The sequence below is a fragment of the Micropterus dolomieu genome, linkage group LG21, assembly GCF_021292245.1.
Source record: "Micropterus dolomieu isolate WLL.071019.BEF.003 ecotype Adirondacks linkage group LG21, ASM2129224v1, whole genome shotgun sequence".
NCBI lineage: Eukaryota > Metazoa > Chordata > Actinopteri > Centrarchiformes > Centrarchidae > Micropterus > Micropterus dolomieu.
This window is the reverse complement of record NC_060170.1, coordinates 31,828,601-31,847,957: the sequence shown is the minus strand read 5'-3', so window position 1 is coordinate 31,847,957 and position 19,357 is coordinate 31,828,601. Positions and strand designations below refer to the sequence as shown.

General features: G+C 39.0%; 1 protein-coding gene across 1 annotated transcript in view; it reads left to right on the top strand.

Annotated features, from left to right (window-relative positions):
- galnt9 (polypeptide N-acetylgalactosaminyltransferase 9) overlaps positions 1-16,797 on the top strand; it is a 44,572-nt gene extending 27,775 nt beyond the window's left edge. The window contains exons 3-4 of the mRNA XM_046035805.1: positions 8,547-8,713; positions 16,619-16,797. Coding sequence (XP_045891761.1) covers positions 8,547-8,713; positions 16,619-16,797 — 346 coding nt within the window. The remainder of the gene's footprint in view (positions 1-8,546; positions 8,714-16,618) is intronic.
- The last annotated feature ends 2,560 nt before the right edge of the window (positions 16,798-19,357 follow it).

The following is a 19,357-nucleotide window of genomic DNA, read 5'->3' as shown; positions in this document are numbered from 1 at the left end:
AAATCAGAGTTATGCAGGGGCAACATGTTTTAATTGTACAATCATATTTGGTTTATACAATACAGGCCTGTAGTTTGATTTATCCAAAATAATCACAATTTCAGCCACTGTCAGTATCAGCCCTCTTTCCTCGTTCTAGTATTTCTGTTACGTTCAGCTTGAGCACTGACATATGAAAACAAACAATTTGGGCCCAGATGCAGAACAGAAGGCTTAGTAGATGTAGTTTGCAACTTTTAACAACTAAAAGGGTTAACTTACAAGGAATTTGAGGCAGACAGCCCAACACAAAGCACAAACAAATCCACCACAAGAAGCCAGGGAACACAAGAAACAGTGCTGAATGCTCAACATAAAGTAAGTACTGTCAATCAGGATAGAAAGTAAGCAAAGTAAGACAATGACAAAAGAGCCAGCGCAACTTCAAAATAAAACAGGAAACAGAAAACACAAACTTCAACACCCAGAACTGTGTCAATTTCTTTGCATTTCTATCATCTTTACAGGGCTAAAAAAAAACAACATATGAGCTAGTGTGCAAAATATTTTAGTATGTTTTTTCTTGTCTTCCATCTGTCTAGTCTCTTCCCAGTTATGTACACACCCTCTTTGCATTTAAAGTTCAGACATTTAACTGAACTGACAGTTTAAAGCAGAGTGCAACACTATGCAATAAATTTAAATTCTGACACAATTAATATTAAAAGCAACCAGTTCAAATTTCAAGGGATTAATTTACCATGAAAGTTGATATGACTGGGGAAGTATACCTTCCCTGGGGAAGTATACCTTCCCCAGTTATGCTGTATTACATAGATGTGCAAAGTAAACCCAAAAAGTAAAGTAGAAATAGTCATTTTGGAACTCACATTCTTTATTGTGATATGCAAGGCATTTACTACATAATTTCAGTAAGTAAATAAGATACCATCTGTTGTACCGTCCTACATAATTGCTATATCTTCTCTTGCCAATTCTCATTGTTGAAAGGTGAGAACCTGCTAACACATGCCCGCCACATGCACACACTCACACAAACCAGTGGCTGTGAAGTCAGAGGAGGGTTCCAGTGGGTGGAGAAAGGAGGTCGTAACTTTAGTACCGTGCTGGGATCCATCTGCTGTGTGGCCGTCCCCCATGCGGCCTGACCCCATGGATGCTGCTGACTCAAGCTGACATCCCAGTTCACCGGAGTATCGGGCCACCGAGCACCAGTAGAGTTCAGATGGCTCACACCACAGGTGGAAGAGCAGCAAACGTGCAGTCTTTGAACACAATATGTTAAAGGTAGCAATGCCACACTGGAATTTTGACTTTCAAAGCATCGCTACCAGTAACTATAAATAAATAAAAAACTACACGGTGAACATCAAGAGTGCCTTAACCACTGTTCCATTTATTCAAAGCTGAGCTTTTTAATTTCACGTGCTTCTGTATGCAGAAATAATACAGTATGACATCACATAGTACATTTGGCCACTGCTTAAACCTTCCTATGGGCAGTGATGGCAGTTTATTTGTTGAGATTATGGAGGCTCTTTTCTGTAGCAGCCCTAATTTGTGTTTCAGGATGATGACACAGTTAATTTTGAAATAACACCCTAGCGCAGATTTTTGTTGTCTCTATCACATCTAATAATGGGTGATAGCATGGGAGACTGATACACTTTGACAAATCAATATATTCTCTCATTAATAATTGTAGCGTGGATGGTATTTCACCTGGCAAATGCAATACGTCATTTCAACATCTTTAACACTACTCTACTCTGCCTTGATGTTTAGCAAAAGAGTTTGAAAACTTAACAGGATTTACAGCAGCTAAACAAAACACATAGATTTGTTTACACTATAGTTGATTCATGTCAATTTGATATTCTAATATAGAACAATATTACAAGTGTTCCATTGCAGCCAAAATCTCTTGTAAATAATTCAACCACAACAATTACAATAGCCACCTCATTATCCCTACATAATGAGTCAGCGCTGCTGAATAAGATATGTGAAAACATGGAAGGCAGAAGAGAGTGAAATGCGTTTGTCAGCTTTTGCGTTTGGAGCCTAATTGGAGCAGTGTGGAAAGATTCACAAGATGCTGGCTGTATGTGTGTTCACAGTTGCCACAGGAGTCAGCTGAGTGCTTTCGTCCAGTCAACGCTGTTATTTCTGACTTCAAAGCCACAGTATATCTGTGAGAAAAAAAACGTATTTTACTGGAAATGACAGGGAACTTTGACAGACTTGAGATTAACAACAGAAGAGAGTAACAGAATTGTTGTGAATTTGTAAGGGGGACAGAAAGTGAATGCACTAGGTAGGGATGAGCGAGAACACCACCTTCTGTATCTCTCTCCGTACTTAACATGGACGTGGGTTAAGTTATTTAAGACATGGTATGGGTTAATGAGAACTTGTGATACTTATTAGAAAACTTCATCAGAATTGAGCTTTTTGACTATAATAGTAAAAAACTATTTTTCATAGTTTATTAGAAAACACATTTTACTTGTTACACATGATACTCGTTTTACACATGATACTCGTAAAACATACATTATCTGTACCCGCTACTCATTTCAACCGAGTATGCACTCAACAAGAGTACTAGGGCTGTCACTTTTTTCAAAAATCAAGTTCTAATGAATTTGAAATTACGCGCAATTCGTTTGAATGAATTAAACAAACACATTATTAATTAATAACATCAGTATTTTAATTAACGTTTTAACTACAGTGAATAAAATACACCCGTCTAAGCTAGCAGATGAGTCTGCAGATTTTTTGTCGCTGCAGATAAAGTCATCCAGCAGGAAAAATATATAGGTCGAGCTAATGGATCACAAGACAAACTACTTCAAAGGGTCTGTTGTGCTTGTACATTTTGAATTTGTCATTAATGTTCAACTGTTAACTTTTCTCCATGTGCAAACAGACAGACTGTACTGTATATTTATTTGCACAGCATAATGTACATTTTATTAATTGGGTCAGAGTCATTTACTAAATTTCAAGTATATTCGTCATGCAGTTTTGCTTTTTTTAAACTGGTTTTGATCATGTTTACATGGACCATAGAGAAACCTTATTATGTATCTCCCTGTATAACATTTATCCAGGTTTCGTTCTATGTCATTAGAGGCATGTGTTTGAATTCTCCACATACAGCCACCCTCTATCATTTCTGTTCTGAATTCCCACAGTAGTTGAGAACAAACCCAGTTTGTGCTTTTGGCTGCCTGGAGTCTGCTGCATTTACAACTCTGACAGGATCTGGCTTCTCCAACGGACCATTAGTTATGGAAGATGAATGTAACAATGCAGTTTATTCTCTACATTCCCAAAGTAATATTTTGTTTCAGCTTTTAGAGAAATTACATCAATTATAATTTTTAGTTTTTAGCCTCACTAGCTGTTTATGTCCAAATATCTATTAAACTAAAGACATTCCTGTTGGCATCAAGTGCACTTTGTTTTTTTTTGTTAATTCTCAAATGTTTGCATGCTAAGAAGTTAAACCAAGATGATGAACACAATAAATATTATAGCTGCTAACATCAACATTGTGAGTGCATTAACATGGTGACTTTAACATTTAGCCCAAAGCGCTAAGTACGGCCTCACAGAAATGCTAATATGGCTATTGACTTGTAGTTTTAGTAATTAATGTTATATAAAATAAATCAGATTAGAAACCTGGATAAGGTGTTTACATGCCACAGGATCCAGGCTTCTACGAGACTACCCCCGCTAGCATTTTCCGTTTTCTCTATTTTAAGATTAAGATTTTAAGAACTTATGCTAATTGGCTTAGCCAAGAACATTTTGGATAGTAATTTCTACCTTGGCGATCACTGGCAATGTTTTAGTTTTTTTTCTTCTATTCGGGAAGTGTGACGTAGTTCACAGAAGGTTAGCTTTCCGCATCCCATTGCCATGGTGATGTCTGTACATGCAGACCTCGCGATGATCACTACTCACAACATCTTCTGACAACCCAGCCAGACCACACGCCACCAAAAGCAGTGCGACTGACCCAGGAAGATAGGAAAGAGAGCCGGGATAAGAGCTGAGCTAACCCAGCTTGGACCTAAGGCTATTCCACTACTCAGCCTGTTCTTGGCTAATGTATGGTTGCAGGAATATAAAATAGGTGAACACTACTCAGCAACGGGAAAACTGTAGTGCCCTCATCTTTACAGTACAACATCCCTGACCAAGCTTCTCCACGCTGTCAGAACAAAAGACTCCAGTAAGAAGAGGGGAGGCGGCCTCTGTGCTTAAATGAATTGGACGATGTTGAGTTTTTTAATACTAAGGGAGCTTTCACACCTGTAAGTCCACACTAAGGTCCGAACCAAAGTTCATGTTTTGATAAATTTTGATACATTCAGTTAGTTTTGGTTTTGTTTCACACAAAACCAACCCCGCAATGCTCTCTCTCTCTCTAAAGGGCTCTGGCAATGCTTTTCAGAATGCGCAGATTTGTTTGGCTGAGCAGCATCACATGAGACGATTGGAAAACATGCCATTGGTCTGTGAGTTTCCTGTGCCGCTAAACCAGTATAGTAAATGCAACCCCCGTTGCGCGGGTTAAAATAGAATACTCCATCACAAGTTAGTAATTCTCAATAATAGACCGGTTGTAGGTCCAGAGAGGACGGCGGCTGAGTCCGGATCCGGACCACGGCCGCCAATTAATGACCTCTGCTGTAAATGGTCTGAAAGTCTGAACCATCCACAAAATGCGTTCATACTAGAAACGAACTGAACCATGGTTCAATTTGATCCGGACTGAGGCTAACTCTTTTCGTCTGACCAAATTATGTCTGTTTGGTCCAAACCTTAGTACGGGGGAGGTTTCACACCTGTAATTGTGGTTCAGATCAAACTGAAAATCCGGTCCAAACGAGGTAGGTGTGAAAGCCCTCTAAGATGTAGGCCATATTGCTTGCCCAGACAATTCACCAGGGTTTTCATGAAAAAAGAAGTTGTCCCAATTAGTCTCATACGCACAAAAAAATGGGAAAACAAGATCCAGGTTGAAAAATACCAAGTGCGAAGTTCTCAGCTTTTTAAAGAGACCCAACAGAAAGCATACTGACATACTGAAAAAATCACTAATTGACATTGTTTGTGCATGGTCTTCCACAGGATGCCTTTGCAGCGGGTGATTAAAACCACCCAGAATATCATTGGTACCCATATCAGTGAGGTGAGGTACCTGCACAGAGCCCAAAGGATACTAAAAGGCAATACACACCCAGCCACAGCCATCTGGCAAGCCGCTTCTTTCCCCAAATATTTATGTTCTTTGGTGTGACAAAGAGCTCGCGAAGGAATAACTCATTATAAGCATTATTACTGCATGTAGACGTAGAGACAGGACAAAAACGAGGGGCTTATTACTGTTATTATTTTTTATTAAACCATTATTTAAACAAACATTCAGTGTTAATGAACAGACAAGGCAATAACATACAGAGACTAAAAGACGAAGGTACCAATACAGTGGGGGATAAACAATGCAGTGTAGCAGACAGAATAAATAGCTTTGAGAGAGTGCAACAGCGTTGCAATACACTCTGTGTATTGATCTTAAAAGATAAGGACTTAGCATAATAACAGTTTTCAATAGGCCTAAAAACACTAAATTATTATGCACTTGCATGTGTCTTTGAAAATGTCCATAATGTCATTTTTAAAAGCTGTTAGAGAGATAAATTGGTTCAGTTTTAGGGCTTAGCCCCCCCCCCATTTACAGCAGCTAAATGCACTTTTCAAGCCGTTTTATATAAATAAATGCCTAAAAATCTGTATATCATTGGGGGAAAAAACCTGATAGTTGACCAGGAAAAAAAGCATCCTAAAGAGCCTACATCCTATTTTGTATGTGATTGTTCTCCAACTGTCTTCATCATTCTGAAACCATAACACAACAAATGCTGAGGATAATTAATTTTCACTCCTGCTACCTAAAAACAGGCAGAAATTGTCTGATGTACTATTTATAATTTACAAAACATGTGTAGGGTAGGAATTGGTATAAACAGCTATACTAATCTTGAAACTACTGTTATACTGGAGTAGAGTTAACAGAATTAATGGTTAGCTGACAAATGTTCTACATCTGAATCCGTGCCATAAAAAACTGGGCTGCTCTAATAGCAAATCAAGGATCCCCAACATGCCAAGTAAATGTGCTCTTCAACACTCTGAAGTGAATACTAGACAAATAACATTTACTCAGCAAACACAGTGACATCTGGAGGCTTGTAATTATTATTGCTGATATTAATAGTTATAGTCTCATACGTGTGCTGTAAAAGCCAAAGAAGCCTGCATGTTATTATTAAACCTGGGTACTTTTGTTCACAAGTGCAGCATTAAATATAGATGGTATTTTGAATAGGCCTGGATAAAATATTTTTGCTGACACGATCATGAATATACCTTTTTAGTGTACTTTAGTTTGAGTGCCACTGTTCTTATGTTTTAAAACGTCATGGTTGATACTAACGTGACATTTCATGAGTGACACAGTGTTGTGTGATTGGAGAATGAAATTTAAGTTGTTATTTTTGCTATCACACTTATGATTACGCCTTACTATACATTAATCTATTTCTCTATTATCCTACTCTCTTCTTTTCCCACTAATGTGCCAGTCGCAGAGTTTAGCTGTAAAACTTCAAAACGGTCAAACTTCATGAAGGGCTTTCTGAATTATCAGTGACTTTTGAAATTTCAGACTGCATTATCTCCAGCTAACCGCAGCTAACGTTAGGTAGCTAGCCAGCAATACATCACCTCACCAACTCACTACTAGTGTTACAGCTGTGGATTCACACACCTGAAACAACACATCTGAGGTTTACTCCTTGTGAAAACTGTTATTTCCATTGTCCATATGCTCGTTAGCAACTAGCTAGCAAGCTATTTTTTCACATGCGGCCCTTATCCTCTTCTGTAGAGGGGAAATTAAACTAAGTTGAAGTTATTTTAAAAATCTAAAAGATTTTGAGAAAGCAGTCAGGGCTCAACCCTATTACAAAATATATCTGCTAATGCAAAAACACATTTTTAGGAGACTGTAATGAACATTAAATGGTCTTATGCTAATAATATTATAGCAAGGATACTGTGGTGGGTGCGACTAAATGTTTTTTGGTCATGAACCTGTCAAACTGAGTAGAAAAATACACACATTCTTTTCCTGACCCTGGAGAAATATACTTTTATCTCAGCATATTGCAGTATGGCAGCTATACTGCAGTAGTAGTCACATACAGTATATAATATCCAGGTCTGGGAGCTCCAGCTTCACCATCAAATGGTTGTGTGCCTTCAAATGATATCTTAGAGGAGTGCTATTTTTTGCCTTGTTGTTTGATGCAGTGAGGAAAAATTTATCCAGAATACGTCTCTTTGTTCTTGGTGAGAAACGTAATGCTGTATGTACCACAGGAATACACTGGGAATGTGACACAGAATATTTTCTTTAATTGTAAAAAGGAGAAAGCGTTAAACTCCCACCGGTTATAGGAAACTATGATGCTGATTTCTCAACATATCCACCTCGTAGACATTTCTAGGTGAACATTTAGATTTTTCACACAGGTGTAACTAATCACATTATGTTTGCATGCTATTTAATGCAGGTGTGCCAGTCTCAGAGGCCTGCTACTGCACATGTTTACTGGCACAAATAGAACAGAGCCATTGTTAATATTATTAGTCAAAATGGCTGCTGTGAGAAAGTTTTATACCATTGCTGTCAAAGTGGTGTTGAGGGCCACACAGAGACTCTTTTTAAGGTATCGGAGGACCACAAGGGGGTTCCTGCTGCTTTCTAAAGGGTTTTTATTTAAGAGGTTTCAGGGATCTTTTAGGAAGCTCCAGGGTGTCCCAGAAAAATTGTTAATCTTATTATAATCTTAATTGCACTTGTCTTTTACACAGTCTATTATAAAGTTAGATGAAGTTTCATGATTACAAACTGCATAGTTGGATTTTTATTTTTACTTTTTCTTATAAGTGTTGAGACTTTCACATTTTAGAGTGCAGAAGTCACAATTTCTCACATTTGTTCTGCTACATATATTCCTGGAATCATTACACAATAACTTTTTTATATAGCACACCTGCTGGGCTTTAAGAAAAGACTTTCTCATGTCTGTAAAGTAAATATGAAGCTAAAGCCAGCAGCCGCTTAGCATAGCTTGGCAAAAATCCTAAAAATGGAGAAAGGGCTAACCGGTAACAAAATCTGCTGATAGGTAGACTTTTAGCAGATTTTATTATCTTTGGCCATAGCTAAGCTAGCTGTTTCCCCTTTGTTTTCAGTCTATAAACTAACCATCTTCTGGATGCTCCTGAGAGTGGTATTAATCTTCTCATCTACCTCTTGGCAAAAAAGCATAGCGTAACATTATCTATTATCTGTTCACATGAAACGCATCCAGAGAGTGTTTTTCTCATTGAATGATATGCAGTCATCCAGGTAGTTTTAGCACTGGCTAATAATCTTTAATTTATCTTAACAGGTGTAAACTGTTGACATATGCGGAGGACCTTCCTCAGATCTCTGTGGTCTTCATCTTCGTGAATGAGGCACTTTCAGTGATCCTGCGCTCCGTCCACAGTGTGGTCAACCACACACCGGCACACTTGCTCAAGGAGATCATCCTGGTGGATGACAACAGTGACAGCGGTAAGACCTTTTACAGCTTTACTAATAGGATAAAAAAAGAACTAGGCAGTATGTGTAACCAGCCTTTAATCCCTGGTCTCTTACTGTATGTGCTCTGCTGAACTTTAATTGATGGTAGTCACTGAGATTTTTCAAGTCACCATGGAGGTATCTCTCTTAATCGTTTCTCATCTACAAGTTTACCCTCTCACACTTTAATTCATAAAACCTGTAGACTATGCAGTTTATCATTTTGTAATGCTGTAGGTTTGCTTTTTCAGGTCAGACAGTCACCCAATTGATTGATGTTTTGTCTTCCATACTAGAAGGTGAACTAAGCCGTCATACACAAAGGAGTTAGTGTGATGTTTTTGGACTCTTGCCAGAGAACTCAGTCTTCTTATGTTATATTAGTATGGGCGTGTGTGTGTGTGTGTGTGTGTGACAGGTTTCTGAGCTTTCTGCGTGTGTTTGGTTTTGTGAGTAACAGTTGAAGGGATAGAGAACCCCTGAGGCTAGCCTCTTGAACAGCAGGTTTTAAAATAGCTTAAAAACAAAAGAGGAAAGAGGATGGGATTTGTCCTTTTCTAAACTGCTGCGTACTACTGTCTCCATGGTGATGTGGGCAAATGCTTCAGTTGCCTCCACACCATGACGCCCACAGCAGCTGACGGTGCTCAGCTCCACATCCCAAAAGCTTTCCCGTTTGGATAAGGAGGGACAATGAGCTAGATTCCAGACGACACTTGGCCCTCCTTCACTTGGCACAGACTAACAGGCCTGCCTCCCTCAGGCTGGCAGAGGAAAAGGGTGCATGAATAACATACTGAAAGAAGGCTGAGCAAGAGTCACCACTGGCACATCTCCGTTCCCCGCTGAGGCTCTAACTGCCTACCATTAAACAGGGAGCCGTTAAAAGTCAGACAAAAAAGGAAGCCGACCCCTCCCCTCATTATGTCATAGCATCAGTCTGCCCCACACGTTTTGACTCTCACAAGGGTTTTCCTGAAATAGATCTTTGAACAAACCCTATTTTCACCACAAAGACTACAATATAACACAAAATACCAATTTTTTATTTATACAAATATTTTATTTTCTCCTACGTCCCACAAAGTGTTATTATTGCAAGGGTCTAAAAGACACTGTTCAGCATTTGGACTGAAGTTGCCCTCAGCTCCACCGAGCGTTTTACCTGTTTATCTGTAAAATTCATTTTTTGGTTGAGACCTCCGCAACCGCTTTGTTTCACTCTCATCGGTGTTATTTCCAGCAGTCAGCCGTTTTTAGCAAAAAGGCTCTAAAAACCCACAATACTAAATACCCAGCACCAAATTAGCGACTAGCTGGTGAACATAGTGGAGCATTTAGCAGCTAAAGAGACAGATGTTTCCATTTAGTGGAGAACATAACAGAACTAAAAATATAGTGATTATTCGGCTTACATTCACCAGTTGGCCAGATACATTTTCTAAATTTCAATCTGTTGTGTTCTAAAAGCAAATCTTCACCGTGTCAACTTTATAAGGTAATAATAATTCAATGTTGTATTTACAGTTTGTTGCAATGCCTCCATGTGGCAAAAAAAAGAAAGAGAGGAAAGCACAACTGAGCAATGAATAGATAAACTATTTAAGAAAAAGAAATTCAATTGCAAGTTTAGTTACAAGTTTTTGTGTTTTTTATGACGTTTTTGACACCAAAAGATGATGTGGCTGCTAATTGAACCCTGAATAGTCACTAAATTTGCCAAAATAGCGCTTCAGGCTAGAAAACTGGATCAGAACTGTGTAGACAACTGAATGAAGTGGGCGGAGACAACTTTATTCAGAAGAAGAGACAAATTAAATATGATGTACCAGGAGCGAAAAAGCTGCAGTTACAACTTCTGCTTCTGTTACATCTTTAGTAGCATTTAGCATTAGTGTTGCTGAATGCAGTTCACTGATATCACGGTACATGACTACTAGGCGCTAATGTTTTCAGTGTCCACTTGCCTTGTGCATGTTTAATATAAGTTCAAATTCTGGTCACTCTCTGCAAACCCACACATCCGTCAGCAGCTCTTAGTGTATGTTTACCAACAGTGATGATAATTTGTGCAGATGAGTGTGTGCTGTTTCTGGGGAGCCGCTCTGCTGTGACATAAGACAATTAACATGCAGGCTGGGCTGCTTGACCTTTTCTGGATGGCTCTGTCTGTCCCCTCTCATTTAAACAAGGCTCAGTGAGATGAGTGGAGGTACAGCCACACTCACTCCTGGCATAATAAATCATGCACAGGAAGCATGTTTGCCTTGTCGGCGTGACACATTTCCTTTGCTGGGACAGCCGGTGACATTTATTGGTGGCTGAGAGGTTTATTCGCAGCAGTGGTTCCAGCAGTCTGAACTAAATTCCCATCCCCATTGATGAGCTTTGACTGTGTGTGTGTATGTGTCAGAAAAGCCGATTCCACTTCATTGTTGTTTGCCATGTTAGCAGCAAGGAAAGGCTTAATGAGCCCTACAGGATTCAATTCCAGCAAATACCACCACCAAATTGATAACTTAATGATTCATATAATCAAAACAGGATATAAACTGAGGACGAGTTGAGTGCAGCTTGTAATATTAATTTCACGTGGAGCAGAATTACTTTAAACATTGCATACATTAAATCTGATTAAAGCTTCTGAATTGAGGATTTACAGATCAACATACTGCTGGAAATCTATCTGACACATTGTGACGCTTGCAAAAAAAAAGTAATTTTGAGAAAGACACTGTTTCTATTTATTATGCAGTGATATCCTTTTGTTCTTCATTTAATCCAATTAAGCTTGTTGGGGTTCTCTAATTGTATGTTTCATTACAAATCTGTTGCCTCTAAATGAAGGATTGACTCAGTTGCAATAAACAATTAATGAGCAAGAATTTGCCTTAGTTGCACTCAAGTTGAGACACTCAATCACACATCACTAAAGCTTTACATACAGCATTCAGTCACTACTTGCCAGAAAGCAGTGTACAGTATGTTTATAAATGTTGAGCAGGTAATACAATTGCCTAGTTTTAAAAGAAACATATGAAAAGCAATGAGGAGGAGCGATGATTCAGATTTCAGAACATGACTGGTGTTTAAGGGAAAGTGGGGTACAATTTGTCAGAAGTAACGTCATTCAGCTGCACTATTATCTACAGTATAACAATATATATTTAACGCTTGCCAGTATTGGTGTTAGATTAGATCTGCTATCATTTAGGATGGGAGAAACTTGTTAACATTTAGAAAATGATGGTGACTGAGGACATTTAGGCTTCAAACTAACCTTTTCACCACCTTCCCAAAACTCACATGGGGGAACGCTAACATTGTTCCACTGCAGCTCAGTGACAAGGCTGCCTGCGGGCATTGGCTGATGCAGATTATCTCAAAATGGCAGATATTGGCCTGAATGATTAATCGATATATCACTAGCATAATGTTACCTAAGCAGAATTTTAAATCAAGTGGATGTAACAATGTTCAGAGTGGGTTAAGGGCGGAGGAGTCAAAAAACGGGAAGAACTTACCATCGTGCTGTTTCCAGTAAATGTGTGAGAGGTGGAAAACCTCCATATTGCTGCTGCACAGGTTATTTCCGCAGTGCATAGGTTGATTGTCACAATGTTTCCCACTTACAATGAGGGGCTTATGCTGTAGCATCCGGATGGTATTCCTGAAAAGCTACTCTGCCAGGATTAGGTGTATCATTTTACTTGGCTACAGTTTTTTTGAATATTTAATGAAAATCACACTTGTGGTGAGCCAGTTAGGCAACTTCAAAGCAATCAATTTCCGACCTGTTTCCATATCAGTCCATAAGAATGTGGCCTGTGGTTTGTGTAGCAGAAGTAATGTCTTTTCTCTGAGGGTGATCATTTTTCTCTACCAGACCCTTTGTAAATATACAGCCAAACACAGCTGACGGGTGTTGTGAGGCTGATCTTACTAAATCGGAAACACAGAAAATCCTGCAAGTTATTTTTAATACAGGTATCCTGTAATTTATTGAGCACATAGAAAGCAGTATGTGGGAGGCCATAATTCAAGCATTGCAGCATGGAAGTTTTAAATCAAAGGCTTTGCCACCGTTTAAATAACCAAAAGCCTGTTTAGTACCTCACTAGCATCTATCCTTAACACAGCGGCTTCCATAATCTCCCATGTTGCCAAAGGAATTCATGGTGCTCCTCGCACAGCCTACTATGCATTCATTTTAAATTCATATATGATGGATAGTTATTTATCCTCTGCTATGTTGCACTGCCAGTCCTTTTAAAATGTATTCCCTGTTCCATAACTCTCCTGTCATGGATGCAGTCCATGCTTTATTTGCTCAGGATCAGAGGGAGGCCCATAACTTTTCTCTTTCCCGGCAAAGCACAGTAATTATTACACTCTAATAGCTTTTATCATATTGTTGCTGCAGGATACGCTGATGATGAAGGAGACCCATTGCATAGGTTTGAAACCTTCAACAGAACCAAACTGCAAACATCTTTGAACCCTCAAAGAGGCACAATGCAACCCCTCACAGTGACTCATTCAAATGGGAATAGAGTACAGTTAAAGCTCATTATTCATAAATCTATATTACGTGACATAAGTACTAAATGCTAACAGCCTGCTCATTTGTACCCACCTCTGTGAGATGCTTTTTACCAAAGACATGAGAAAAGAGGAACGGTCTAACTTTGATGAGTCCGGCTCTTTGTGGGTAGAGTGCTAACTGCCATTTAGGAGACAATTTGTATTTTAAAGTTTTGGGATTGACTTCTTGTGGGTGGGTCACCCAACATCGGAGATTCCTTTGGATAAAAGTGAACCTACATCATCTCCAGAAATGCACTAAAATCAGTACTATTAGAGCAACACGTTCTCACTCCCAAGTCGTCACATATGCACAGTCTTTGTAATGCCCTGGACTGGGGGAAGCCCTGTAGTGTCATTTTTGAACGCTGAAGGTAGGTGTATAATATATAACTGTAAAGTCTGAGTAAGGAGGTGGTTGGGGTGGATGGGTGGGCCAGAAATTGGACTTTCACCCAGGAGACTGGTGTTCGTTTCCCATGAGAATTAAAAAGTCAACAGTGAGTGTTATTCCTTACATAGTAAGTTGCGTAAGTTACGTTATTTACTCTAAAGCCAAACCATGATGTTTTCCTAAACCTAACCAAGTACTTTTGGTGCCTAAACCTAACAAAATGTTTACAATGTCATTTAAACACAACGTTAAATAGTAGCTTAATTTTGAAAGTGTAACCGGACGTGCAGATTTATTGTTGCTAACTTAACCGCGGAGCCCGACGTGTTGAAAAACAATGCTAAAGGGGTACCCAGGGCATCAAAGCGACACCAAGAGGTCTTGACCAAGCGTCCATATGTGATGAGCTGGGAGTGAAATTATGTTGACAGTATGGAAGAACGACTCAGATCCTTTCCTTTAAACTTAACTAAAATACTCTATTCCAAGTAAAAATACAGAAGAATTATCAACACAAAGTAACTGTTCAACAGACAAATACCCGTTTGACTGATATTATGAATATATGATACATTATTAGACGTTGACAATGATGCATCAATGTGCAACTCCCATTTTACAGTTGTGGGAGGTGGAGCTAGTTCTTACTTTATATATACTTCAGTAGCTTAGTCCAGTGATTCCCAACCTAGGGCCATGAGATAATTAGTGGGAGAGAGAAAAACACCAAGCAATAGATTCTTTATATCTAATCTTAATTTTTTTGTGAAATATTGAAAAATTACAAATAATTAAACCTCACTAGGCCTCAAACAGTTATTTAAATGAAACCATCTGAGAAGTTTAGGGGGGAAACAACTCTTTGTTGGAACTGTTAACAATTTATAGACATTTTAACTGTGACAAGTGGCCCCAACCAGACACAAGGTTGGAAACCAATCTTTAACAAAGAAATGTATTTTATAAGCTTATAATGTATTTTATAAGCTTATAATGTATTTTTTATGTAAAAATGTTAATCTATGAAGTAAGTTATTACAGTTTCCCTGAAATATAGTGCAGTAGAAGTTTAAAGTAGCACAAATGGAAATACTCAAGTAAATTACATGTACCTAACAAAGCACTGTAGGTACAGTAGAAGTTGACTGTTGACAGTTGACTGAGCCACCCTGCAGCCCATTTCTTCATCACTTCATTAAAATAGAAAACAATAAATCCACAAACCGAGAAAACAGAAACCAAGTTACCATGCCTCAGTGGTTGCTTTAATTTGGTGTCCAATGCTAACACCCACTTTGCTTCAAGGGTCACTGCTTCCAAATTCACCCTCTCTTCCTGCAGCAGGAGCTGTTATATGTTAAGACCTTCAGCTAGAAAAATATTCCTGACAACACCTCTACTCACTGCCTCTCTTCAGTCACACAGACAGGGGATTAGACTGCCATTTTTTTCTTTTACTTTCTCTGGCTGATTTATGTTGCGAGCCGCAGTCAGAAGCTAGGTGTAGATGCTGTTCAGAGCCACGAGCGTCCTTATTAATCTCTTCCTCAGAAAGTGGAACGCTCAGCAGTAACCCAGAGGAGAAGCTCAAACAGCCATCTATCCTCCAACGAAACACAGACAGCAATTTGTGCAACTGGCTGTTTACCTGGCAAACGTTGTTTCCAGTGATGACAGCCAGCCTCATCTGTGAGGAGCAGAGGAAGAGAGATGTTACAATCCAGCTGGAATAAAGACATCAGCAGTGGAATGCAATAGATAGTCACACTGAACAGCAACCTGTATAGTAACCTTGAAGAGTGTCTCAGTTAGGCTAATCAAATGAATGCTGCCTTTCTTGATTTAGTTGCATTTGATACAGTTTGAGTTAAGAAACCAATCTAAGCTGCTAAAGATCAAAACAATTTTCTGCAAAAATACATGATCTAGGTAGGTGTAGGTCTGTAACCATTCATATTTGTTTTGTATCCTTTTTATAAAGCAGTAAAAGGTTGTGATAAGATGCTATTTCTCTCACTATTTGGAGCTGCCATTATGTACATAAAGTTGGCAGTTACCAACTGCCATAAGTGTTGGGCACTAATGCATTATTTAATAATGCCTTACAGTAATGTGATTACTATTTTCTGTTACAAGTACTATAAGGGGATACAATTTGAAATTCAGTAATTGGATTACTCAGGTTGGCTTGTTTGATGTGTAACAATATAAATACGCTAACCTCCACAACATTGTGGCATTGACAGGAGATGGACGTTACGGTGGACAAGATGTTTTTGTCTCTGAATCCCGTGGTTCTGTAACTCTACACTGTGATTCCACTGAGACTTGAGTAAAAAGTGTCAAAGAGGGCGAGGATAGAATTACAAAGAGAAGAAATGTAACTCCAGATATCTACAAAATAGTCTTAATTACATGTTGTGCTGCCTTGCTAACGTTGGTACGCCCACATTCAGAAATCGCCCGGTTTTGTTTAGAGTTGGAGGGTATATAAACCCTGCAGCTTCACTGTGAGGTTAAGAGACTATTGGAGTTGCTGGGGATAACGTTAAGTTGGTCTCCTCTCTATTTGTGGGTGTGTCATGTGGGTATGGAGGCTTTGATGTTGTTAAAAACGGCCTCTGATGGGGCTCAGCTGCGTAACGAAAGTAAAGTTGGTTTCATTTTTCATTGAGAATATGTAATGAGTAATTTATTACATCTTTGAAGCTACTTGCACGACACTAGTTACCATCATTTTACACTTTATTAGCTAAGAGGGTAAAAATTATCAGAATGAACACTCCTTTTCTCCACAGTCCTGACAGAAGGAGTCTAAGGCAAGTGAGGCCATTTGCTGCAGCTGCCTGGTTAATGTTCTCACACTGCCTTTTCGATGTCAATTAAAGGAAGATTCTCTCTAATCTGCCCTCTTTCAGTGGAGCTGAAATTCAACTTGGACCAATATGTGAACAAACGCTACCCAGGCCTGGTAAAGATTGTGAGGAACAGCAAGCGGGAAGGCCTGATCAGAGCCAGAATACACGGCTGGAACGCGGCCACGGCTCCTGTCGTCGGCTTCTTTGATGCTCACGTCGAGTTCAACACTGGCTGGTAAGAAAAGGTCATGTTTAACACAAGAAGGTCTGAGCTGTTACTCTGTCCTTTCTCACCTTTGCCTTTGTGTTTTGCTTTTTATGTTTCAGTACAGAAGGATGTCATGCAAGATTATTATCGTTGAAATATGCAGTTTAGTCTGCCCTAAGCATTTTGATATATTACCAGGCCAAATTTAACTGAGACAGCACTTTTCAGCAGAATGACTCTTATTATTAGTAAGGTGTTATCATTAATAAGCTTTTCTCTCTTGCATCTCCTTTTACATTGTGAGTAATGGGCTTTGGTTAGAGCTGAATAAAAAGACATCCCAATTTAAGTGACACTACCTGTCCAGCAAATTCACACTTATGACAAGAGAGAGAGCCAAACAGTGTGAAAGGCAGGAGAGCGAGTGTAATTAAAGAGGGAGCTCAAATGTTGAGCGTTTCGACATTATTTTACCTGCAGGCTCTGAGCTTATTTTGCGATATGAAATTACTTCTGGGGGTCTCAGTCCAATGTCTGCCTGCTGCTAAGGTTTACCAGCAAACAAGTCACTCAAATACATGTAATTGGCACCTAATTTGAGCCTGTCATGCTGTCAGTGTTTGAAGATGAAGTGTCGCGTTTGTTCCTTGGGAAGCTGCCTGGGAGGCAAGAGGGGGACAAGGAGGGATGGAGGAATAGGAGGGGGGATGGTGGAGGATAGCAGAAAGAAATATTTTAGTTATAAATTCTTTACAGAGTCTCTGGATGCAGGTCAGCCATTTTGACTTACTACATTCTGGGAATGTAAATGAATACTATTATATTTTTCTTATATAAAAAGTTATGAACAGCGTAAGCAGTAGAGCTTTTGTTGAAATTTTGTTTTTTAGCCATACAGACCAGTCACAGGATATGCAACAAATGTCACGCCATGTTCTTAGAGTCCTAACTGTCAAGTGGAAGCATACAGAAATCATACATACAGTGCAAAAAGTGTTGACTTATAACTTTAGATCTTGGCTTGTAGTCATTAGATTTGAACTTTTTCTTTGATATCCATGTAATTCAGCAGGTTGTTGTCTGTACAGTGTAAAAAGGAGTTGCTAGTAGTGAAAGCAGGATGACTTCTCATGATGGTGTTTGTTTTTTAAAGACAACTTTACTTTCATCTGGACCTTTTTTCAATAATGCAATATGGCCAGATGAGTTATTACATTACAATATACATATAGATATATATATTTTTTTGTTGTTATCATAGATACAATCTCCAGTTTTGTGTATATACAAATCCTGGAATATAATAATTAATATATTCCAACCTTTTATTTAGAATCAGTTTAGAATTACAATTACATTTTTTGAAGGTGTATTTCAAATAAAATTCATGCTTAAATATTTGATTAATTAAGGTTATTATGTATGTTTTGTCAACAGCTTATTGCATACATACACTATATGTATATATTATGAACATATATATATGTATATGTATAATGGCAGTAGAATACAATATTACATAGGAAATGAAGCAGTCTGGATAATTTCTTCTTTTTATATAATTTTTGGGGCTTTTTTTTAGCCTTTATTGATAGGAGAGCGGATAACGATGAAACGAGGGAGAGAGAGAGATAGAGGGCGACACGCAGCAAAGAGCTGTAGGTAGGATTTGAACCCGGACAGATACGTATAGTATTTGGTAAGGGTGTAACACAATGCTACTGTCAGTTACAACAAACATTTTATTAACTTGGATAGTACTTAAGAGGGTTGCTGTCTCTCTCTCGGTTTATAACGATGACATCACAGCGCTAAAGGTAAGGGTGAGCATGACCCTGCTTATAAAATGAATAGAGCATTCATATACTATACTATCTACCAACCATTTACTGTTACAAAGGAGTGATTTGATATAACCTGATTATTGCTGCTCAGCATTTTTTTTTTTTGGTAGAATGAGGACCTGGAGGCAGTCCAACCAACAAACAGGGAGAATCATTGTTGCATCATTGCCTCGGTGCAATATTGGTGATAATTGATACCCTGGCGGTTCCCTCATCTGTTTCCCCCATCTGTTCTTGCTCAAAAACAGACGTACCTTTCACACCCCCCACATAACCCATTCACCTTCGTATAGGTTACCTCCTCGTCAGTTCCCGTGCCATCCCATCACCTCCCCCCACAGCTCTACACAGTTCTTAGTTTAGCTGCTGCTATCGTGTGAATTTCACACACCTCTCTCTTCTGTTTCTCCCCACACACCGTCACCCACATACCCGCCTCAGTCTTCCTTTGATAGCCTGCTGCCTTCATTTTTTGTTTTGCTGCCTCACATTTGCTTTTACGTTAGCTTTTATTTACAGGAGTACAGTAGGAGTGCAGAATCCCTGTGATTTTTCTACAAGTACATGCTGGGTAAAGAGAGATAGCAATGGAGGAGATGACAGGGATCTTCTAGCAGCGTTACATATATTTTGTGTGTGTGTGTGTGTGTGTGTGTGTGTGTGTGTGTGTGTGTGTGTGTGTGTGTGTGTGTGTGTGTGTGTGTGTGTGTGTGTGTGTGTGTGTGTGTGTCCGCAAACATCCTGTTC